We start from the raw sequence: 25,849 nt of genomic DNA, 5'->3' as shown, positions 1-25,849 counted from the left end.
TTTGTTTAACTCTGTGAAGCTGTGTCACTGTGCCTGTCTAAAACACCTGATTGGTCTAATAAAGAGCTGAACAGCTGGTAGCTGGGCAGAAACAGGAAAGGCAGGGTTGGCAGGCAAAGAGACTAAATAGAAGGAGAAAAAACAAAGAGTAAAGAGTAATAAGACAACCAACGACAGTGCTGAATCAAAGCCTCGGAAAATTAACCGAAGCCCCGTTTTGCTTTCACACTGAAGTATGTGGTGATTTTTACCTACTTCTTAAATCCAAGTTACACATTGCTATACTTAGGCATCCCAAATTCTGAAACCTGTTTTTCTCCTGATGCCGTGTGAAATTCAATCCGAGTTTTCAAACAATGAGTGACAAAGTAAAAGCTATAATATGTGGCTTAAGTATAAGCGAGTATCAGCCACAAGCAGATATAATAGGGAATGCTGCTATGTGCCTGTGGTGGCCCACAGAGGCTTCCCAGTGAGACCTTACTCGAGGTCAGAGAATCTGGGCTTACTTTACCCAGCAGGGCTGCATAATAGGATTTGGCCAAGAGCATGTTTACCAGGAGTTTGGAAGGGTCTACACTTGGCTGTATGGTGTGCTTTGATCTCGCAAAGGGGAGGTCTTTTGCCTCTCCCCTCAGCATATTATAAAAAGCCTTTTGAATAAACCTCTGGGTGACTGGGTATTGACCTAGGGCCCTCCCGAAGCTATCATATATCTCTGTCTTTCTTATCATTTCTTTCTATCTTTCTACCTAATATTTCCTCATTCCTCTCTCCTCTACCCAAGAATCCTTCAAAAGGTGGGGGCAGGTTAGATCTGGACTCTGGCAGACTCCCACATGTGCTCTATGCTATTCAGCCAGATTTTAAAATTCAAAGCCCCTACAATAAAAATAGAGCTCATCTGAGCCCAGCACATGACACAGAAGACACAGGGTGGTCTTAGAAAGAGTTCTCACAAGTCATGAGACCTGGCTGTATTCTATCCAGCCCGCCAATTCTGCAGCCTGAATTGCATTCTGAAATCATTCTGGTCCTAGATGCTACATCATTGTTTACAACTCCCACACACTGTTAAGCAAAGAAAACACAAAAATCCATTTGGAATACATAACCTCACTGAAGTCTCTTCCCAGGAAAATCATTGAAGGAATAATGAGAAGCAGAGTAGGGTGGCTACATGAACTCTCACTGCCATCCTTCAGGTCACAGGTGCTGCCATGCTCTCACATTCAATACCATTCCTCCTTTCTGTTTACAGACAGCCTGTGTCAATACACTTTCCTTTGATATCCTTGGGGTACTGGTTCTAGGAACCTCCTTGAATACTAAAATCTGCAGTGCTCAGATCCATCATATAAAATAGCATTGTCATTGGACCTACATGCATCTGTGACTTTAAATCACATTAAACTACTGTAGGTCACTTACAGTAGTTAATAAAATGCAAGTATTATGTGAAGAGCCCTTACACTGTATTTTTAGGCAACCTGATAAAATGTTTATAAGAAATTTTTAAGGCACTTTTTACTAGTTTGTGCAAAACTTACAGATGCAAAAGACTGACTATAATCTAACAAGGAATCCACAACTGATTTTCTGGAAGGACCTGTGTCGGTGTGTACTACCAAATCGTACCATTTCCTTTTTAATGTGTTAACATTTGGTGAGAAAACTCAGTTGCCTTTGGGGAATGTGGTGAGCCCTGGTGAGGGAACGTTTATTTCTGATCTGGGTTAAGAAGATGCACGTAGCAAAGAAACAGTAGCAGGAAGAAGGAAGCAATTGGTGATGATATTCTCAAATGGGGTGGGGGGTCAGATGTTGTAGCCTTCAGATAGGACAGCAAAGGAAACCTTGCCTTGAGTCTCTCTGGCTATTAATCCCGTCTTAGGAAGAACTCTCTAACTGAGGTAACCCACACTCATGATATAAAAGTCACTAATTTCACAAATAACCCTTCTTGGAGACCTGAGCAAACAATAGCACCAACTTAGTTTCTGATTTGCACTCTTCGGCATGGAGGATTCCGGTTAGGTCAAATTCTTACACACTCTAGACACTTTCTCTGTTTGTTCCACTAGAGCCTGTCTTGGGAGCAGAATTAGAATGTCTTGCCCCATTGTCATAATCAACACATAGTAGGCATTCAATAAATTCCTGCCAGGGAAGTTGATCCTAGGTCCACCCAACTGCAAACATGGTAGTCAAATATTCAGTCCTGGAGACCACATCCGAAGAGTAAAGGAAAGGGACATAGAACTGAGCAGAGGGAGCTGGCCAGGTTTTCTCCTTTGTGTATTAGTGAGTCCTTCATGCACTGGCGGGGGAGAGGGGGGAGGGAATGAGAAGCGACAGAGATTCAGCTAAAGATGATGATCGTACCTTATCCCGAATTATTTTAGTCAGCATTCTTGTATCCACTCCATAAATTGCAGGAACCTGTAAGAAAAAAAATCACAGTGGCAGTGAAAGGAGAGAGATTAGAGCCAGCATATTGTTTTTGGGTTGTACACTTAGCCTCATCTATCTTCTTGAGCAGTAAATAATTCCCCCAGTCCTTCCTTTCCCTGACCCAGGGTGACAGTGCTGTCAGTTCCAGGGAAATTGCTGCTCTACTTAAAACCCAAACTCCTACTGCCCAAGACTGTCCTCAGAATAAAAAACAAGAACTTCTGTACATCAGTGCCTTGCAACAGCTTTGCTGCTTAACCCCAGATATTAAATAGGTCACATTCCTTACAAATACTCATTTTGAAATAATGAGATATGTATGTGCATATAAATTGTTTGAAGTATGTGTATAATTTTGTATTTTAGGTACAACATATATTTTTTAAAAAATCTATATTTTAAAGGGCCAAATCAGTTAACTTTTATAAGAAATAATGTATGAATATGTTTTGACCCAAATATTCCTGGCACACAGTAAATATTCAACACATTTTTTCTTAAGGCTTGTGTTGTACAGTCATGTTTTCCTAATATTTGTCCATCCTGCTCATCAATGTGGCAATGCATCCTTTGGTTTTCTTTTCTTTTTTCAAACTAGGTTGGATAATGATAGACATGGTCTTCATATATTGAAAGCACACTCTAAAAAGGTTGAAACTAAAATTATTAATTCTAACATAAAGGAAATCAGACATGCTAGATAACACAAAGAGTACATGTGCATGTATGTGTGAAGGAGAGACAGAGAAAGGGAGAGAGAAATGGAGACTAGGGAACAGAGGAGGAGGAGAAAAAAAAGAGAGGTGGGAAAAAAGGAGACAAAGAGACAGACAGAAAGACAGGGAGACAGATAGACAGAGGGACACAGAGAAGGAGATTGAGTGTTAACCATTACAGAAACTAGATATCTTCCAAATAAAGATAAATAAAGATTTAATGGCTGAGAATAAATCAGTGGTGACCCAGGACATGGCAGAATGCCTTCTTGCCTCTTAATTTTTAGGAACTGAGACCTTGGAATCCATTACCAAGATTTTTGTTTTGGATTTTTATTTTGTCACAAAGGGGTAATGTTGATTCCCAATAGGTGGATACTCATTGGAGGAGCAGAATTTTCTGGGCATAGTAGTCTACCAAGTACAAGATTAGCAGCTCTTGAACAAAGGCAGCTGCAGTAACAGTGAAGATGAAACGACATGTAGCTGGTCTGTTAAGATTAAGAGTTCCAAACAATCGGGGTGAATTCTCTGATGAAGTATTAACATTTAAACTATGGAAAGATTGCAAGGCTTAACCTTTTTTCCATATTGCTTTAAGTGAAATTATATTCACTTAATTTATCATAATGTTTAAAGCCCAAAAGACTGAATGAGAATCTATTTATACTGGTAAGAATTAAAGATGGCAAAAATACTGGATGGAATGATTCTATACCCTACACATACAGCTCATAGTAGACTTTGTGCTAAAACTCAGACCAGGGAACTAAACTGTAGATGAAATGGTGGGGATGACTAATACTGCTCAAAAGAATTTCTAAGATGTTCCCTGTTGCGTTTCCTAAATGAGAAACACTACCACTCATGTGTGGGCACCACCTAGTGGATAAACTGAAAATATGTAGTTCTATGTACTCAGAGACTGAGTTCTGGAAAGATTGCATAGTATACAGGTTTGTGGTTGTTGGTGCTGTTGCTGCTGCTGCTGTTGTTGTTAAAAAAAAAAAAAAAAAAAAACCCTGTCTACAGTAGTGATATCCAGAGCTGCACAAGTGTCCTCATCCTCTGAGTTTAAAATATCTAAAGACCTCCCCAGTGTCCCATAGACCCAGTAACCAGTCATGCTAGAAAGGCAACCTATCCCACTTCTCACCTTCTCCTCCTGCAGCCATTGCCCCAGACTCTTGGTAGCCAGCCAGTGGTTATAGTCATTACTGTAATTCAGCACCAGCAGACCTGCCACCTGGGAAGAGAAACAGATGCTTTAAAGGGGGTTTTACCAAACATATACTTCCTGTGACTCAATTGGAAGGTTAAGTTTGCATTTTTTAAAATGTATTTTTAGCCATTGCTAAGAGTTTTAAAATTTTGAAGATGTGATATAAGAAAGGAGATAAGAAATGGCTGTCAACACTTTTATTTAAGTATATCATTGTTTCCTTAATGGTCCTTTGGGACAGCGGATTTACCTTTCAGGCAGATCCCCAAATGAAGGGACTGTCTCTTCCAGACACACTGTGCTTTTCAACTATTTAGTTTATCAATAATATAGTTTGCAATTAATTATTTAATGCATATAATAGATAAAATAACCTTCTTAATATACATACAAAAAAGAGTGAGAAAATAGGAGGAAATTGTGAGATATGTGAGACCCAAGTCACTCCAAAACAGAACAGTGGAAAGGAAGTGAAACAGGAATATAAATTTTAAACTGTTTATATGCTCCATTGTCTAAGATGATACCCAAATATCCTTGACTAGGGAATCTGAATGCTAATTTTCTAATCATCATATAAATTACCTTTCTTAATACTTAAATTAAAAGGCAATAAATAATATACAGTTGATTATCAAACTTATCTCAAAAGATGATTCTTCATCATTCATTGTCTCATTATTTAGACATGTAACAACATTTTACGTATTAAAATAAGTTTCCTCCAAGGCATTAAAATCTAAACTATCCTAATAAATAGTTAACAAATAAATGAATAAAACTTTAACTTGTCAAGCTGAAGATTATCCCCATGCACTTAGGAATAAGGTTGAAAATGTGGGTTTAATACATAGTTTTGTGAGAAAAGCTTTGCCTTTCTTAGATCCCTAGAAATCAATCAATTGCACATTTTCAAACAGAGACTCTTAACATGTCATCGCAGGTGCTACCTTGATTCCATCAGACTCCATGTATTTGTTAAGTCCCAATTCATCTCGTGCGGTGGTATCAGGGGCACCTCCATTCCCAATAATAGGGTTGGCCATGGTGAGGATCTGCCCCTTGTAGGCAGGATCAGTAAGTGCTTCCGGGTACCTGGGTCGACACAGCAGAGTGTTATCAGAAAAGCACGCATGTAAGTGCAAAACTACTATGTATGTACACGTCCTGAGTCACCGAACCGTTGAATGAAAAGACTATGAGGTAAAGCTCCTATAATCTGTCTCTAGGCTTCAGCAATTCTAAAGAAATTTCCCGAGAATACCTAGTTTTATCCATGATATAACTAATATGAACAGAAAAGCTGACTCTGATGCAAAGACAATTTTCGTGTTTTTATTCTTTCATTTAAAATTTGTTGAATTTCTCTAATAATATTTTAAATTTGGGGGTTTTTTGGTTTTTGGTTTTTTGGTTTTTTGGTTTTATTTTGTTTTGTTTTGGTGGTGGTGGTGGTGGTGTTTTTGACAGGGTTTCTCTGTGTAGCAGCCCTGGCTGTCCTGTGTGGGTGCCAGTCCTGTGTGGGTGCCCAGCTGGGAGACTGGCTCCCACATTTTACCACAGGGTACCCTTGAGGAGAGAGGGGTAAGAGATTTAGACAGAAGGATAGAGGAGAGAGAAACAGATAGAAACACAGGATAGCTCAGGGGAGCCTGGATCCTTATCCACCAGCCCTCTCTGTCCCTTCTAAAGGGCTTTCTATAGGAATGCCAAGGGGTGGAGCAAAAGACCTCCCCCACAGCACAGCCAAGTGCAGATCCTTCCAATCACCTGGTTACCATGCACATGGTCAAGCAATCCTCTAATGCAGCTCTGCTGGATAAAGCAAGCTCAGAACTCAGTAGGAAACCTTTGTGGGCCTCCATAGTCCTGGAACTCATTTGTAGACCAGGCTGTCCTTGAACTCACTGAGATCCGCCTGCCTCTGCCTCCCAAGTGCTGGGATTAAAAGTGTATGCCACCACTGCCTGGCCAATATTTTAATTTTCCTATACATTGTTGTCAATTTAACATTTGCAGATATTTTTAAAGGCTTCCATATCCTACTTGACATTGAGAAAAAAAGTGATACTTACTGTCAAAGACTGAAAGTTTCACAAACATATTAACCATCAAAAAGCTAAAGATGATTTTTCAATATACATTAAGATACTGAAGAATAGCCCATTGTGATAGTAATAGCTTTGGTGATATTTTATTTGTGTTCTAACAAATAAAGCTTGCCTAGGATCAGAGGGAAAAAAACAGCCACTATATTAAATATAGAGGTCAAGCAGTGGTAGCACACGCCTTTAATCCTAGCATTTGGGAGGCAGAGATTCATCTGGATCTCTGTGAGTTTAAGGCCACACTGAAAACAGAGCCAGATGTGGTGGCACATGCCTTTAATCCCAGTACTAGTTAGCCATAGAGGTCTGGAGGTCTGTACAGACAGACAGGAAGTGATAGAGCTGGGCAGAAAGAGGAAGTGATGTAGCTGGGCAGAGAGAGGAAGTAAGATGGCAGGGCATAGAAAGGTATATAGGAAGTGGCTCTCTCTGGAGGCTGAGGAGTTGGTAAGGTGAGGTTGGCTGTGGCTTGTTCTATTCCTCTAATCTCTCAGCTTTCACCCCAATATCTGGCTCTGGGTTTTTTATTAATAAGACCATTTAGCAACTCACGTTACAAATAGCCACATGAGTGCATATACATGTCAGAATTCTGTAAAGAATTAAACAAAGGAGTTAATGCACATGAAAGAACAACTCAAGAATATTGGTTTTAAGATCATTTAGTATTAGTATGAAGCTTACAAATTTGATAGCTATTATGAACTTGGAAAAATATCCCTTACCTGCAACATAACAGGCTTAAAAAATAAGATTCTAAATAACTATTTTACAGTACTGAAAATGGAATTTGGAAGGAACGCAGAATTTTAAAGTTGGCGATGTGAGTGTGTGTGTGTGTGTGTGTGTGTGTGTGTGTGTGTGTGTGTGTGTGTGTGTTTAAAACATTATGTGGAGAGGGGGATATTTTCCAATAAATACTAGGCATTCGCAACACTTTTTCCATGCCCTTGAAGACACTATAGCTGATTTCTTCTTTCCTGCCCTCTTACATTTTGTCTTCCTGCAGACAGAGTTAAACCAAATCTTTCTTGTGGATTACTACTGAAAGTGTGAATTTAGGTGCTGAGCAGGACGGAATCGACAGCCTTGAAGCCAATCCAATACAGCTCAGATAGCAGTCAACATAAATTCCTCAACTCCATCCGAACTAAGTCCTCCCAGAACTAACTTTGTCAACAGAACACTTTGTCTTCCAGTTCCCCAGGGAAATGCAAGTACTCAAGCTTCCATCAGCTTATTTCTCAGATGCCTCTCACCTGTCAGCCACTGATAATTTTTTTAAGCAAGGCTTCTACACAATATAAATGTATTTCTTGAAGACGTAAAAACACTTCATTATAATCATGTTACTGAGTGAGCCAGACAATGGATGAAATCTACATATTTCAATAAAACATAAGGTCTGTGGACTAACCCAATACATGGGTGTCTTTCCTACACCAAGAAAGGCATTGAATTAACTTTATCTTCTTTGGCTTCTCTCTTCCTTTAAGGGACTTGGCCTTTCCCTTAAACACAGGCTTATGGTACTCTCCAGTGAGTTCATAAATGTAGCATGTGCTAGAGAGCAAATTAATCCATCAGGTCCTGTTTGACTTTTGTGATGTGACAAGATTTATTACCCATAATCTATCACCAAGAAGAAAACTCTAGTGCCCTCCATCATTCTGATCTATATTAAACAGTTGTTTGTTGGCAGGTATATTAACACAGCTAGTAATTAGTGTTGTCGAAAAGCTTAAATAATTGCCTGGCGAAGCAAAACTTTGCAAACAGGTTTTATACGCTGTAATTTAATGTTCTCACCACCGGGGCTGATTTAAAAACCACCTAATAGTCTTCATTTTACACGTGGAGGTGAGGATTTAGAGAAGCTGCACATTAATAACATAATGACAGGCTTGATCTATCAATACAGTCAGGATCAGCTAACCCAATGCTCCTTCCTCCTTACAAGGCTAATGGGAATGTCCCCAAAGTGTTCATCAAAATCGCTCACAGAAGGTGAGCTGACTGACTCTCTAAAGGAAACCTTTCAAAATAATCAAGTCGTATTTTCCCTGAGATAGATGTGGTTTAAGTCCCCAGAGGCCAATTATTGTGTAATCTAGCCCCCTTACTTTTTAAACAGGAAAACTGAAACTCCAAAAGATTAAGGAAGGTTTCAATATCCCATTCTCAGCTATTGCATCCTGAGACCAGAAATCCAGCCTCCTGGTCCCCAGCAGAACAAATGTTTGTTGTCTAGGTAAGATCAACCACATGAATTATACAACAATTCTCCTTCTCATTGTCACCCATTCGCTAGTAAATCTTAAATACCAAATTGGGTCAAAATGAATAACTATTAAAAACACTAGGTGGGAGGCTGGAGAGATGGCTCAGGGGTTAGGAGCACTTACTGCTCTGGGGGAAAACCCAAGTTCAGTTCCCAGAACCTATGTTAAGTGACTCAAAACTGCCTGCAGCTCCAACTCCAGAGAGATCCATTCTTCGGTTACCATGGGCACCTCTACACACACACACACACACACACACACACACACACACACACACACACACACGCACAGTTAAATAATAAAAAGAAATGTCTTTAAAGGAACGTTAGATGTGTGTGCCTTGTCGCTCCTTGCCTGTCTTAGTTTATCTTGTTAATTCATCTTTTTTATTCAAAGGCAAAATTACACAAAATACTCAAGTGTTTCTTATTAAATGTGCAGAATTAGGGCTTTACTTCACTGAGATAATGGTTCTGTATTGTGATGCTTTGTCTTTTCCATACTTCAAGTTTCACCAACATCAGATCAATACCTCCCCATTTGGTAGTCTCCCTTAACTGATGTATTCACAACATGCTAAGATTAGTTTTCTTCTGTTTTGTTTAAGGGGCCACTGAAGCTTCCATGTTCTATTTCTTCCATATTCTATTTCTTTTGCAGTAACAGCAAGTATGTGTCTATACCTGTCTTCCAGGCTAGCTACAGTAGGCCATACACAAAGCCCCACGTAACTACGATATATAATCCAGTGATGTGGTGATTTCCACCTGTTACCATGAGTTACATCACTCAGGTATTCTTCTACATAGAGGAAAAATAAAGCATTCAGACAGAAGCATACTTACCCTCCTAAGCCAGTATTAAAAACCACTTCACCAGCAACTGAGGATGGATGGCCAAAGGAGTAACCTTTCATCTTAGTTCCATCTTCCAGGACAATATGTGCTGTCTGTGCCTAAAGAAACAGTTGCATGAATCTCAGGAGTAAAATACAAAACACCAGACACACAGAGAAGAAAAAAAATTCTGAAGATCAAGTATCCAGGCATAAAAAAATGCACAGCAGATTTATTGAGACTGTCCTACCCAGGCACTGAGTTATTCTGTATCACCGCAACTTTTCTTCAAAATGGATGGCTTTTGTGGCTGGTGGGTATTTGGTTTTGTTTTGCTTGGAAGAGGAACTGAAGCATGTCGATGCATTGCCTGTTCTAAGTCTACTTGTAGAGTTGTTGACAAGCCAGAAATACTTCAAGTTAGCTGAAATGCTACCGTTGGTGACTTCTTCTCCTTAATATTCCTAGCTTTGCTCAAGTATACCTTTAAGGGAAGTCCGTGAGCTTACAAAGGCATCATGAATTACACCATACAGCTCGTGTTCACTCAGAGGTTTAGAGCTAGAAGGAATCCTCGAGATTACCTATTAAATTATGCTCCGCAGAGTTCTGGTGTTTGATGGAGTTGTCCCCAGGGCTGCCCTCTCCACACTGTGTTATGGTCGTGGAGAAGCTAGAGCTGTATCATTCTTTTAATACTGATACAACAGCAAGCACTGTGGAACACTCTAAAAGCATATTGTATTTTGCCTTTTATTAGAGTTAATTATATCCATGTCTGGTTCTTGCTTTTGGCTATGGGCATCCTGAATTCAATTACTTTGTTGTCTTAATCTTTGAACTAGCTTCTATAAAATTCTTGGCTAAAGAAGGCACAATTAGAGAAACTTATCTAAGAAGCAAGCAAACATCACCCACTCCTCATAAATACTATAATCCTGTTGTTAAAACAATTTAAATCTCAATTTCTTTACAGGGCAGGGAAGAGGAAAAAATGTGTTAAACCACAGCTCTAGGAGATACTGTAACCCATTGTAACACGTGTCATAAAAAACTCCATAGCAACTGAGGAAATCAGAAGGACAAACTGGTACTTGATTACATTAGATAGAATCTCTGTTCGGATTAATGATAGTATTAGGGTCATGTTTTTAAGGTTCTGTATCTTTTAATAGATGCATACTGAGACATTAAGTCAGAAAGTAATGCATCTGAAATTTGCCCCAAGTAATTATGTCAGAGAAATTATAGATACAATTATACATGAGGCACTGAACTTGGTGAAGAAAGGCTATCATTTCTGTGAGGCTAAGTGAGGTCACTGGAGGGAGAAATCCACCAATTCTCTACTTTCTGTCCCTTTTCCAGTTTAGGGCTGGAGTCATAATGTCTAATCCCTCCATATCTTGCTGTCCTCTCTCTGCCTCTCTCTCTCTCTCTCTCTCTCTCTCTCTCTCTCTCTCTCTCTCTCATACACACACACACACACACACACACACACACACACACACACACACGCACGCACGCACACGCACACACACACACACACACATATACACACACCATCAGGTCTTTGTTTCTATATTCCTCCAGCTTGGTAGCACACACTCAGCTTCACAAGTGTTAAAATACAGAAGATTGATATTTTTCAATAATAGTGTCTGCAGAAATATGAGGCTTTTTTTTTTAGAGCCAAAGTACTCAAGTCTCTTGTCATTAAAATGATTGTTCTTGCATGTAAAATAGGGTTTTGATTGCCTTCATCCAACACTATTCTTCTAAATTTCAATTATGTATAAATGTGTATATACATTATAATTATATACAGAACTATTTAAGTGTTTCCTATTAAAATCACATTCTTTTAAATGGGTAGCTTATTTATTTTGTTTTAAGTTAAAGTAAAATGCTGTTGGATGTCTTTCTGATGCTGTGACTATGTGTTGCTGTGATTGGTTAATAAAGAAGCTGCTCTGGCCTATGGCAAGTCAGGTTATAGCCATGCAGGAAATCCAAGACAGAGACAGGAAGAAGAAAGCAGTGTAGGGGAGAAATGTGAGCCAGCAGCCCAAGGAGCAACATGCCAGCAGACTGGTAAAGCCACAGAACACATGGAAAAGCATAGATTAATAAAAATGGGTTAATTTAAAATATAAGAGCTAGCTAGCAAGATGCCTGTCATAGGCCATACAGTTTGTAAATAAGATTAAGTCTCTGAATGATTATTTTATAAGCAACTGTGGAACCTGCAGGTGGGAGAGATTCATCCAGACTGCTGGGCAAGGCAGGACTGGAGAAATTTCTGGCTACAATACATGTGATTTCAAGCTTGTTTTCCTGAGAAAGATGGAAAATGTTCTATACTGCTCATTGGAAAGATGTTTGTGTGTGGAAATGAGTGTGAGAGAGAGCAGCAAGGGTTACAAATTGGATGGTCCATTTGATTGGTTATAGTTTTTCTTTCTAGACACTACATTAAGAAAAGTTTGGGAACTGCCCATTGCAAGGAAACCACAATGATTGACATCATCTGATACCAGTAATGATGAGATTTCTCTGTCAGGGATTAGCTTAGTACACATCCGAATTTCGCTCTGCACTTAGAAAGTCAGCTCTCCCTGTCACATCTTATAACACATTGTCATTATTCCATAATTTTTTTTGATTTATCAATGACTCTCCTGCAATTACCATTCAAGACAGTGGCTAACTACTTTAGGAAGTAAGGGTGATAACGTTCAGTGTATTTCCAAAGATTGGTATAAGATACTCCACAGAGATGGGTCTCAGCAGGGGTGTGTTTATTGGCAAAACTCCCCAGGTAACTCTGACATGTTTCACTAGATGAAACCCTTTGGTCCAAGTAATGAAAATTCACTGTCAAAAAAAATTTTTTTTTCGACTAGAAATGTTATTTTCTATTGTTGAGGAACTCGTGTGTAACTGACATGCCATCACAAAACAGAAGAAAGGTAGTGTGTCCTTAAGTAATATGTAAGTTAAAAAAACTTTACTTGGGAAAGCGTGGCTGTGAACTGCAAATTCCACTATTATCTGTATCCCAATTTAGTGGCCTTATTTTGAGCTTGTCTGCCAGCAATGTCACCTTGGTTTGTGTCCTTCTTCTTCCTTCCTCTGACCTACTCTCAACTGAGGCTTTCTGACCGTCTGATCTGCAGATTAGATGACAAATATTTTAGAGAAAGGTAAAGATTCACGGAAGCAAATTCTACTCTTAGTATCTTTACCTACAGTTCTAGTTGATATTTTTTTTTTCTCTTCTCTTCGTGGAACAAGTTCCCTGCTCTGCCTTCCTTTTTTCTAAGACACATTTGGAGAGACATTTACTGCTCACTGAAATAGTCCCTGAGAATGTGTTCAATATGTCTTTTGCTCCCTTAATTATATTTTTTGTTCTTTTTTGGCAGTTTTTATAGATCTTCCAATTCTCTTTCCCACTACACATTATATTGTTACAAGGCTTCTGTTTATTGCCTGTAGTACACTTTATACTCCTCTTAACTATACTAGCCTCCGATGACTAAAATGATGAGTGCCAACTGACTTATCTATGAATTGATGGTGAACTCTGAGCAAAGAGCTACTGTTTAGAGTCCTCTCTCCAAGATAACAGTCCCCCTAATGCTGTTTCCTTCCAGAAACATCATGAGAATACTTTTGGAGCATCCATCCTGTCAAACAGAGGTGCATAGCCTAGGAATTCGATTTCCATTTATTAAATTATAACTTAAATGCCTACTACCAGAGTATGTTAATCCCTTGAAAATGTGGGAAGAAAAATCTTAATTAAGGGAAGTTTGCATGCTTGTAGAATGTCATGAAAGGCTAAGAAAAATCAAGGACCTTTTAAATGATATGGTCCCTTTGTGCTTAATAAAAATGTATATGCCAATAAAACTCTTAAGACAGTCAAGTCAAAAACATCACTGAGCCTCTGCCACAAGCTAGTACTTGTGCTCTGGAGATTCATAGTGAGTGTCCCTAGACTCTCCATAGAGTGAAAGATCTAGGTACTTTGCTGAATTGCAAAACAGAAAACCTTGAGAAACACAACATGGAAGTTTTGCTGAAATGCTTAGAAATACAGATACATAAAATAGCATCCTTTTCTTCAGGGGATTTTTTTTTAATAAAAGAATTCATGTTTTCCTCCCCATGCTTGAGATGAAATCAAATAGAACTTTCAATAAAGAAATGCTTAGCAAATTTTGCATTTCAAGTCTTAAATTCAAAAAGTCCTTCAAGACTTTGCTCTAGTGTCACCTTTCTGTAGGTCCCCCTTGATCTCTGTTTTTAAAATTACAATCTGCCTCTCAGCACCCTTGGCCAGCACTTTTACCATGATTTTCCTTGCTTTCCAAAAGCCCATACAGTGCCTTGTTTGCTGTCTTGTTATAGCTGAGGAAGTAAACTTCATTTGACCAAAGTGCGATATCTGTTTGATTCACTCATGTGCCTCCAGATCATCTATTTGATTGCTGAAAACATTATAAATTTATTTTCTCATATGATGCTTAGTCCTTACTTTCAGCATTCCATAGTCTTAATTCACTTGTCTAACTTTTAGCTGAATTGTTCTTTCAAAGGGAAATGCCTAATGCTACATATGTCCTCCAGATGTAGTTATTGTTCCTAATATTTCAAACTCAAAGATATTAAACATCTTAGAGCTGCAATCTCTGCCGTCATCATCTCTTCATAGCATCACAGGAGGAGCCACTTTCAAACCATAGCTGGTCCTATAGGTTCAATAATAAGGTTACTTAAGTAGTACACCAATTAAAAGTAGCACTGGACACCTAATATCTAAAAACTAATAATAATGACAACCACAGCTAACTAATAACCACCCATTTGCTTCTACACTTACCTCTATATTGCATAAAATTATGCTACTGTCCAAGAGAAAAGCCTTTCCATATTCTGTTGTGTCTCCATTGCTCAACCTACCTGCAATACCTCCCTGCCTCTACCTATCCTACCAGGACAGTTAAGGCTTTCTCAAATATTTATTGGAGGACAGCAGTCTTCAAATTAATTAGCATATAAGTTCCTTTCCCTGGATCATTTCCTATATGTAACACCTCAGCTCATCCTCTTTCAGTCCCTCATGAGTAAATGCCTACTTGCTTCCTATTTACATCCTGGTTGCCCTTCCTAGTGTACAGGCTATGCCTCCAGTAATTGCACGAGTCAGCATTAACGCCGATTGTCTTGTGTTCACTATGTTCTCTGTGTGGGAAGTGTGTAAATGGTGTGTATGTGTGTGCTAGTGTGTGCATGTATACATATGTGTTGTGTGTGTGCATGTACACATGTGTGTTTTGTGTGTCTGTGTCCTTGTGTTATAGTTGTTTAAGGTCTGCTTTCCACTTCCTAGTGACTTTTAAAACAGAAAACCTCAACCCAACCCACACTGTAATGCTACAGAAAGACCGAACTGTGGTTCACATAAAGTTGCAGTCAAACTTTGGAAATATATAGAATTTGGGATAGTATGTTATGATATTAGAATGCTAACACATGGTGTTTTGAAGTCATTTTGATGCCTACTGAATTCTGACTATTTTTATCAGTCTTCACTTTTACTTGAATGAGAACATACATTCTACATAGACTGATACTAAACAATAAAAGGAAAGGAAAGACTGAATTGAAGCTGACGATAACTCTTGACTGCATGTAACACCAGCTTTACATAGCATCTAGGTGTAGTATGGGTAAAGCTGTAGGGAAATCCTAGATTTCTCAGTCTTATTTTCATATTTTTCCATGACTTGATTCCATTGGTAATATTAGTAACTAGCTACTCTATCTAGAAATCTAATCCTCCATCATTAGTCAAAAGTTATAAAACTGGATTCAGTATACTCAACCCAAACTCTTTTATCTACTTTTTATATAAAATGACACCAAGGATCTTTGTTTTAATTCACTAAAAAGGTCTCATACTGAAATATTGTTACTTCACCAAGTTTCTAAGTAGCAAACAATTCGTTCATTTTTCTCATTCCATTTAAAATTGAAGTTGCAGTGGCTTTATCTTTATTGTCGTCAAGGCCAATGCAGAGTGTTTGATACATTGTTGTCACTGATAAATATTTGCATAATTAGTTTTTAAAATGACAACTGAAATAAACATATACTTGAAATTTTCTCTAGTGTGATTCTGTGTAGTGAGGCCCCTCTTAACGCTTGTGAAAGTGAAGGCTTCCCATTTCTTAGGCGGGTCTTTTAAGGGTAATTGATCTATCACTGTAGACCTCACGCTGCTTTAATGAGAAGCTAGTATAACATAAATCTGCTGAATGTAGTTGTCTACGTTAACTGATGCCTATATGCAGTTGCACAAACAAATTGAAAATTTAGACTTGAGAGCAAAGTGCCTCCTGTTCAGGCAAAGGTAGCTAATGTGAAGTAGAGTCATGACGCCCTGCTGGAGCAATAGTGTATGAGAGGGAGCATTTTGTATCACTCAGAGCTCCACCCTGACCCTCCTGAGACAGCTGGTGATGGTTAACAAGAATGTGCAAGGCAGGGTCTCTGTAGTTACTCATGGATTTGCTCATCTAATCCTCACGGAAAAACAATGAGGTTGCTAACATGAAAATCTCCATTTTACACTTGAGTTGACAGAGCCTTAGGGAAACGAAAATCATCACACTGGTAATTGAGGAGCAGTGATTTTTTTTTTTTTTTTTTAGCCCAATTGGCCTTACTTATTACCCTTTCTGCTTTATTGTTTTTTTAAGAAGAAATTAAAAGTAATTATATCACAAAGTTGGATCTATTTGTAAGAAACTTTGGTTCAGAATTCCTGTGAGTAAACCAAAAGAAGACGGGGGCCAACTAAGAACTGACTGTCTGAATCTGTAAATGGCCAGAGTGAAGTGGGCAGTTGTTGATTACATCTTATAGTCTCGGAAGAACTGTTCATACTGACTCCAGATCCTGAGTTTTCAAGCTCTGAAGACAGTTAAGCTCACAGATACTAAGGTAGGTAGGATCCCCACCCCCACCCTCCCACCCCTGGCTCAGCCCTTCTTCCAGTAAAGACTTGGCCTGCTGTGAGAAACCAGGCCAGGGGACTGCTTCCTGCTGTGAGAAACCCATGACCTTCCTGAAGATTTTTATATCTGGAGACTGAGTCAGGCAGGGGACCAAGGAGCAGACTCAATGAGGGAAACTGACAGATGACAGCTTCCTGTTGGGTGGACAATGGTTTTGTCACACTTGTCCCCCAGTGTGTCTCTGACAACGCTGTTTCTAGAAACTTCAATTCGCTGAAGCAATTCCAAGTCAACAGTGACCTCCTCAATATTATTCCAGTGGCTTTCCCAGAGATCCTAACTCACAGGAGGCATTTCAACCAAGTCAATGATCCAGGCTAATACTGCCCCAAAGTTGATCTATATTTAAGGGTGGACACACAGCTGGATAGAATCAGCATGAAGTTGGATGTGGTGATTCGCACATAGAATCATAGATTCTGAAAGGCAGATGCAGAAGGATGGTGAGTTCAAGACCAGCCTGAACTACATAGTGAGACCTTATCTCATAAGATGAAAAGTGGAAGAACAAAAGAAAAGAGTGGATATAACATGTGGGCATATGTTATTTGTATCGCTAAACCCAAGCACAGCATGCAACTCCTTAAAGTTTATATGTACACGTGCAGAGAGTTAATTTTCATGATTGAACTTGAAGCAGTGTTCAAATTATATCTGTAATTAATAATATTCTCTCCGTTTTCAAGATCATATTTGTTTTCTTCCACCCCAGTAATTATATTTGCAAAATATACAAAGAACCTAGAGAGAGAGACAGACAGACAGACAGAGAGAGAGAGAGATATCACGGATCAAGGATTTTGGCCAATATGGATCTCAAGGAAGATTCATTTAAGCTAATTTGAGCTCTTTAATCTAAACACTGTAGATACTATGGATCTGGGAGCTAATGAGGTTGTGAATACATTCTCAAAATGCATATTCAGGTATCTGGAGAGATTGCTCAGCAGGTAAAGTGTTTGTTGTGCAAGCATTAAGGCTGGAGTTCAACTCCTCAGAAACCTATAAAATGCCAGGTATGGTAGCATGCCTCTGGTACTCCAGCACAGGCGTATGCATACGTGTAAGTCCCAGAGGCTCTCTGGCCAGGCAGTCTAGTAGAAGCAGGATGTTCCAGGTTCACTGAGAGACTTGGCTCCAACAGTGACATGGAAAGCAGGAGAGGACAACACTGCTTGTTGATCTCTGGCTGCCACATGCCTGCGCATAGGTGGACGCACACAGAAGTAGACCTGCATTCTGTTGTTGTTCGATAGGAATTTAAAGGCTGAAGAAGAAATGCAAAAATCTCCATGGCCTAGTAATGCTAAATGCTAGTTTTAACTACAAATTTTTGTAGGACTGTTCATGAAGTTATAGCTGTTTTTCTACACATCTAATACTTTACTCCATTTCACTCCAATTTAAGTGATATCTAATACTTTACTCCATTTTAATCCCCTGCCTTATATAATACTCATCTCCATGAAACTGTATTATATAAATATCCATATAATGCCCATTCTTACATTACCTTTAGGTTGAACATCCTATACTAAGTCTAATACTGTGTCTTCTAATATTGTGAACCTTGGAATTCTTTCACCATTTAGAAGGAATTTTTATGAAAATATAATTTTGTGCAAGAGATTTGTCTATAGCTAGTAACTCCATTTTCCACATTATTTTTGGTTTGTCTGCACAGATTTCAGTGTTGTTCTACCATGCCACAAAATATTTTAATTCCATTAAAGAAATTTTCTGAAGTATGATTATGCAAATATTATCACATTACTCCCAAACCACTCTTCTCTTTAGGGCTTTTAATTTGTTTTCAAAATTAAAATTCATTTTGAAACTACATTTACAGGTTCATTTTCATTTTTGCATGAAGTAACTGATTGGCTGGAATTGTTTACTTTAAGGTTCTCAGAGTCAAGGCTTTTAAGAGAGTCAAGGCTTCAAAGAATTTTCCAGAATAAGAACAATGTGACAACTAACAATTGAAATCACACACAGTTAAATTTCCCTTCAAAAAACTCTTCAAAAGTGTCCCTGGGATTATGCTAAGATAATTTAGAGAGGTTAGTCCTAGGAAGTATATTCAAAATTGAGACAGAGTTTATAATTAGCCTATAAAATTTCCAATCAGCTTCATGTTTATTACTGCTGGGTGTTTTTTTTGGCATTCATTATAATGTTGTGTATAATCACCCAGGGATGCTCCTTCAAGGTTGTGCATCCCAGTACTGTTCCACTGGCTTGGGTGATATCGGTCCTTTACTTTGAATCAGGTACTTTGTGGGTTTGTTGATGGTTTGAATCCTTAATTTCAAGACACAGGAAACAAAAGATTCAAAAATGAATCTTTTTTTGTATTTGAAAATGGCCTTGGCCTTTTGCATTTGGGAGCACACTGGATGAATTTTTAAAAAGGAACTATTTGGAAACTGAAAAGCAGCACATATTGTTGCAGCCACACAACAATGATTTTATTGAAGGGGAAGGGAACTATCGACTCTAAAGATCACTGTCCTGAAACACCCTATTTGTATAATTTCTGACACCCAGGTAGAGCGGGAAACCTTATTGACTCCTTGATCTAAACCTATTCTGAAAGTCCAACAAAATAAAAGAAAGGAAAATGTGAACTTATGTGCTACTGGGATAAATTTCAGATAGGTGGAGGCTCTGGCATAAACAATAAAATCCCAGCAAGGAAACTGATTCCGCTGGTTCTGGTGATGGCGTCAGGGGCTGCAGCCCCAGGAACACAAGCATGTGATAAAATGTCAGGTTGAAAATATCTGTCTAGGGGGAGGAAAGGGAAGGAGGGAAATTGTGCAGTTAGACTTTAGTCTAAAAGGAGAAATAACAAAAAAGAAACATTTGTCTGATGATTGGGGTCTGCTTGAAGTTCCAACCACATTTTCTGAAGAACATGTCTTGTTCACATTGTCTGTGAACAAGAACCATCTTGTTAATTTTGGTACTTGCACATCTGTGAAATGGGAGGAGAGATGAAGCTGCTACCTCTACGTATTAGTATTTGCAAATCAAATGTTTTGTCTCTAAAGCTTTAAGCTAACTGAGTAATATGGTCCACAAAAGATTTGGATATAAAGCATTATAGAGCTAATAATTGCCTTAAGCCAGTAGAAGAAATGAAAATGATTTACTCTGGGGATCTGAGTATATTGCTGTTCAGTCATTTATCTAAGTAGGCTATTTGCATATCAGAGAAAAAGGAGGCCCTGTGTGTTTATTTCCTATTTCACCACAGCCTCAAGCTATATAATATATTTGATTTCTGGCTTACCTGATGTTTCATAGCTATTAGTTCACTTCAGTACTCAGCTTCCTAAAACATATATCTGAACTAAGCTTTGGAAAATAGGAAGCCTAAAGCCAGATTTTTTTTTCAGACAATTATTATGTAAATAATACAGTAAGATCATGAGGATTTCTTTTGGGCAAGTGAAATCTTATCTTTTCATTCTTGGAGCTATGCTTTCAAAATATAAATATATAAATTCATAATTACACCACAATTTGCTATCTTTAAAATATTTGATGTACTTCTTTGTTTTTATGAATGCTTAACATTTCAAGATGTCTGAACATTGTAACTGTAGCAATCAATCAAGCCTTCCAGCGTCAAAGTCCTTTGGTTTTGGTTAAACATAAGCTAGTATAGAAGATAAAAATCACAAGGTTAATTTTGTACAGCCCCATGTTCCAGGCATTGATGAACAAAAGAGCCAGATTCATAAATAATTTTTGTTTTAATTATATATTTCTCATAAACTATAGTATTTATAAAGATTCCATTACAAATCTTCATAAATTACATTTTTAACAATCTCTGACTGAGTATAGGGCAAATGGTTTTGAATTTGGGAGGATCTAAAATAGTTTTAGCAAATGTTTACTTTATGTTTATAAGTTAATATGGTCTGATATTTAGTTCTATAACTTAGGTGAAATATAGCCAGTAAAATTCTGTAACCAAGCCGGGCGGTGGTGGCGCACGAGCCGGGCGGTGGTGGCGCACGCCTTTAATCCCAGCACTCGGGAGGCAGAGCCAGGCGGATCTCTGTGAGTTCGAGGCCAGCCTGGACTACCAAGTGAGTTCCAGGAAAGGCGCAAAGCTACACAGAGAAACCCTGTCTCGAAAAACCAAAAAAAAAAAAAAAAAAATTCTGTAACCATGTACCAACCCTATTGATTAATTAATGACAATTAATGACACCAAGTAGCTTCCTTAAGAAATTTAAGAGCTTCCCAGATGGTGTTTAATAAGTTGAAAAGAATAAAGAAGGGAGAGTGTCCTTAAAAATATGATCATGTTTTGAATTTGTTTGTGCACGTGAAGAAAAACAAGTGTGGGGCAGAGATATCTAGGCAACTAAGTCATAGCAAGTTTGACCCTGGCCCGTGTAGCCTTCTCTGAGGCCCCATCATTGTATAGACATTGGGAAATACTAGTGACATCCTCCTGAGGCTTGAAAGAGAGATCCAGTGAAGGGGATACCAACAGCACCACTGCAGCTCACAATCTCAAGTCAGAAATACAGCGATGGTCTAATAAAGATGTGATGGCATAGAAATGATTTCCATTTCCACAGCAGTTAAGCCACCTCATTTCACCATAAACCACTAAGAAAACTTCTCAAGCATGGGCAAAGGAGGCCTTGAAGAGAAGCTAAGGAAACATATAGATCAAGACCAGGCTAGACCATTAGACACTTCTTAAACCAGAATTCATAGCTCCTGATCCAGACCAGAACGATGATAGGGCCAGGAGGTACATAAGGCTCCAATATATTAATAAATTTTATTTTTCATGGATGATCCTTAAGATAATTGTACAATAGCTAAATGATTCTAGTTGTAGGACTTTTTGTAGTTATCAGTTTCTACTCAAATGACAATGGCTTCTCCTGATTGAGCTAAAGAGGGGCTTCTGTGTTGGAATCAGAATATAGTCTTACAAAATGATACCCTTCAAAGGACTCTGTCACATCCAGATTTCTAGAGAGAATACTCAGATATTAGGTGCCTGGCTTAAAAGAACACAGGTCCCAGGGTAGATTAAATGTGGGTAGATTAATGTTATAAGTGGTACGTATTGGACATTTTTTCTATTCACAGCCTCTTCAGTTGAACACCTTTGGTTCCCAAATTGATTTATAAGTCCAAGGAAAATGATTCAGTCTTGGGGTCTTTAAGACATGTGAATTCAGAATTCTTAAACTTTTAAGTTTATTGAAATCAGAGACTATACATTCATTACCATCTGATTTTGCCTATTCCTCTTCCTATATTCTTCTATATTATATATTCTATATATTATTCTATATTACATATATTCTTCTATATAATGTGCTAATCTGTCCAATAAAGAATAACAGGATAAGTTGGTGGACAAAATTGGACATTTTGGTATACATTCTGCCTTTTAATATTGCATTATTTATAATTAAAAAATGACCATTTTTGGTCCTTGAGTCATATTCGTTATAAGGAATATCTTCTTAGGGATAAGTTTAATATTTAAGCAAAATCAAAATAATCTTCATAAATGTGTAAAAGTTCTTATCAGGTATCATGTCATTGAAATAATTTGTAGTTGATGAGAACTATGAGGACATCATCTAACCCTGTACTAAGTCCTTCTACTAAAATGAATGGAACATAATTTTTAAGTATCCATCTTTCATTTTAAAGTGTCCTATAAGCTTCAGTATTGTATGGTGCTCATGCATTCCCTTTCTACACTACCTATGATAAAATTTAAGTCTGGAGAATAAGTGAATTACCAAGGTCAAAGTAATAAGGAAATGTATAACCGAGGCTAGAATCCATATTTTATTTTATTTCCCAGCCTCAGTATCTTCTACAATACTGTTACAACTGGCTGAGTATAATAATGCGCACTGGGCATTTTCAATACTAATAGAAAAAAGATTATGGTCTCTAAAACTTTCATATGTTATGGTTGTTGATCATTTATACCCTTGATACCAACTTCTTTTAAAACAAGGAACACCTTGAAGTTCTTTCTTCTTCCCTATGAGTGAAAAGCAGTTGTGTCCAGTGGCAAAACTCACTCTGCAAATATTAACCACATGCAAATACGTAAGGAAGGGTCACAGAGAAATACAAGTGTGTGACTGTTATACTCCCTCCCTTTATCACCACAGGGGAAAAAAATGACCTCCACTGACAATGGAAAGGCAACCTGACTCACAGGGTAATGCTTTCTGGTCTGTGTGTCTTTCACAATCCATTTACTATCTGTAACTAGCTGCCATGTCACCAACCTTTCAAAACTGCTCCTATGCCCTTCACTGACAATTATGTAAATACATTCTAATGATTTTTAACTATCTTTAAAATATTGTGCCTATCTCAAAAAAAGAAATTTAGTTATATATTTCTTAGAGAACTGAGTTTTTTAAAAGAAGGTTAAAAAAATAGAGGACTATTTCAAAAGAAATGAATAATAACACAGGTTCCCCCTTGAACCTGTTGGGATTTTAATTCCCTAGTGCGAAGCTTAAGAACTTCCATTTTTCATGCCTGGCATTCCTCCAAAATTCTGGCCAGTAATGACTACCTGTGAGTAATGGCTTGTACACCTTGAAATGATGGCTTGATCCCCCTGCAAATTTGTCGTTCTTTAGCTGTGAACTATGGAAGACCCTTGAAACAGATCTACCACCATGAGCTAGAACTACTTTCCCAGGGGTCTGTGCACATAATTAGCTCATGTTGTTGTGTGGTTATGGCTGTGTGGAGTGCTGGCTGAGTCTGAGGGACTGACTTTTCCAATCACCATTGCATCTACCATTTTAACTGATTACTTCAACGCTCTATTTTGGATGTCTAACGGCGACTTGCTCATCCTTACCTACTCACTTCTGTGAGAAGAAAATGTGTCCCAAGTGACCCGATATTAAAATACCACAAAGCACTTTAACTGTAGGTGATACTGTTGTCATTAGAATCTCTTTTCTTCAAGGTGGCATGTGACTGTCTCCCAGGCATTGAAAACACTTAACTAAAATCAAATCATCACTCTCAGCCTGTATCTAGTCACTGTGCCTTGGCTGGAGGTTTAGAACACCCATTCTCCTTTCTGGCTTCCGTCTTATAATCAAAATGAATCCCAAATGGTAATTTCTTAGGCTTTGTTAGGATCTTCTCAGGGTAGCAGGCTCAAGCTATAAACACACTCTTGATATGAATATGGGTTTCTCTCTCTCTCTCTCTCTCTCTCTCTCTCTCTCTCTCTCTCTCTCCCTCACTCTTTCTTCTCTCCCACCTCTCTTCTATCTCTCCATGTCTCCCCATCTCTTTCATTTTATTTCTTTTCCTGCTCAACTCCTATCCCCAGAATCTATAAGAACCTATGGAAATTGCTTGTCCCCACAGGTACCAGAATCCAAAGCCCCTGGGATCCTGACCAAAGCAACATAAACGAGAGAATGTAAGGAGCACCAGGACAATTTTTAAATCAGCCTACTATGCATATGAAGGGCAAGCTGAATGCCCTATGATACTCTGACCTGTTTTTTTTACACAACATTTAAAGAGGAAATTTCTTCAATTTCTTTTTTGCAGCTCCTTATACTAAAAAAGCAGTATGTTGAAGCTATTGTGATTTGTTAAACTTTGTATTCAATAAAGAAGCTCTTCATTGGCCAAGTTCCCACAAAGTAATTCAGGCTTCTCCAGTAAGAAATAGCTTCACAGTGTGATAGGAAAGGGTGGAGGTTCCTATAGGGATTTCATAACCAGAGGCGGTGGATAGGAGAGAAATTATGTACTGTTCCACTCTGGGCTTCCCCCTCAGCTGTAGATACACCTGCACAGACAGAGTGTCAGCTGCTGTTTGCCTCAAAATCTGATTCTGAAAAAATGAAGATCATAAATTTTTCCTCTGATAAGAAAGTCAAGAGAGAACATGGAAATGCTGTGTTTCTCCCTGTACAGTGACTTCCAAAGTCAAAAATTTGTAGATAGTTCCCTTCTAAATATTTAAAATCTTCAAAAGCTTCTCTCTTGAGAAACTTTTCCAATGGTCCATTGTATAACAAAGGCTTAACATATTATGTGTGGGGGCTCAGCTTATGTACGTAGGAGCTGCCCCACTCATTCGAATCACAATAAAATCAAGGCACAAACCAAACTATGATAACTTTTAAGTTTTTTATAGCACACTTATATTTTAAACGCTCATAGGAACTGGAGCCATTCTCTATTTGGTAAAGATCACTGTACTTTTACTCAGAGAAGATAAAAATCATGCTAAACCAATAGATGCTATGGTAAAGCAGTTGTTAATAAATAACACTTTGGAACTGTATTCGACGCGGTACTTGCTCTGTCCGCACCCCGCTGGCTTCACGGCTAAACCGTGCCCTGTGCGGTGTTATCAGAAACAGCAAACAGGGGGATTACCTTCACAGAGAGGAGCCTGACGCCAGGTCTGGAGAAGTTCCATTGTGGCTTCGCAGTCACATTGGCAAAACCAAAGCCACCCTTCAGTGTCTTCACTACTTTGCAAGCTGTCAAAATCCTCGTCATTTTGAAGAGATTTTGTGACTGCAATTAAATCACAAATACTTTCATGAAATTTTTTGTTATCTCACTTGTTTTTAACCGATGTGAAAGAAAGCTGTGTGGGGACCATGCAGTGGAGGCTGAAAGGCTGACTGCACAGCGATCTTTGACTTCCCATTCATTCTGCCATTAAATGTCCTATCCACAGCTCCTCCTCCCCTCAGCCCCTCCCCACAAGCTGATGTCCAGAGATGTTCTAAAGGACATGTCATACAAATTGCAACACCACAAATGCAACCTTCCCCTGTGAAAATAATGCTAATGCTGTAGCAAGGCAGCCAGCCCATCAAAGGAGTTGCTTATGCAGCTGAATAAGATGACCTAGGCATGGTGACCAGCCTTAGATGTTCCCCTCACTCCAAGGGCAGTAACTTTCTAATAATGCGAAAGATCAAACACTTTTCTGTGTTGCAAGTGACATAGGATTTGCCCTAGAAGATATTTGAATTTCAAGGAAACCCAACCCTAGACATTTTCTGATTGGAAAAAGGTGATGGAAACCACGTACAGTAAAGAAAACATCAAAATGA

At 38.5% G+C, this 25,849-nt stretch overlaps 1 protein-coding gene across 1 annotated transcript in view; it reads right to left on the bottom strand.

Annotated features, from left to right (window-relative positions):
- Cps1 (carbamoyl-phosphate synthase 1) overlaps window positions 1–25,293 on the bottom strand; it is a 114,064-nt gene extending 88,771 nt beyond the window's left edge. The window contains exons 1-5 of the mRNA XM_052749247.1: window positions 25,158–25,293; window positions 9,628–9,737; window positions 5,343–5,487; window positions 4,327–4,416; window positions 2,386–2,442 (exon numbers count right to left, since the gene is read on the bottom strand). Of these exons, the coding sequence (XP_052605207.1) occupies window positions 2,386–2,442; window positions 4,327–4,416; window positions 5,343–5,487; window positions 9,628–9,737; window positions 25,158–25,283 (528 nt within the window). The 5' untranslated portion in view covers window positions 25,284–25,293. The remainder of the gene's footprint in view (window positions 1–2,385; window positions 2,443–4,326; window positions 4,417–5,342; window positions 5,488–9,627; window positions 9,738–25,157) is intronic.
- Between the last annotated feature and the right edge of the window lie 556 nt (window positions 25,294–25,849).

The sequence above is a fragment of the Peromyscus californicus genome, unplaced genomic scaffold, assembly GCF_007827085.1.
Source record: "Peromyscus californicus insignis strain IS unplaced genomic scaffold, ASM782708v3 Scaffold_21__1_contigs__length_65335640, whole genome shotgun sequence".
NCBI lineage: Eukaryota > Metazoa > Chordata > Mammalia > Rodentia > Cricetidae > Peromyscus > Peromyscus californicus.
This window is presented reverse-complemented; position numbering and strand designations above follow the sequence as displayed.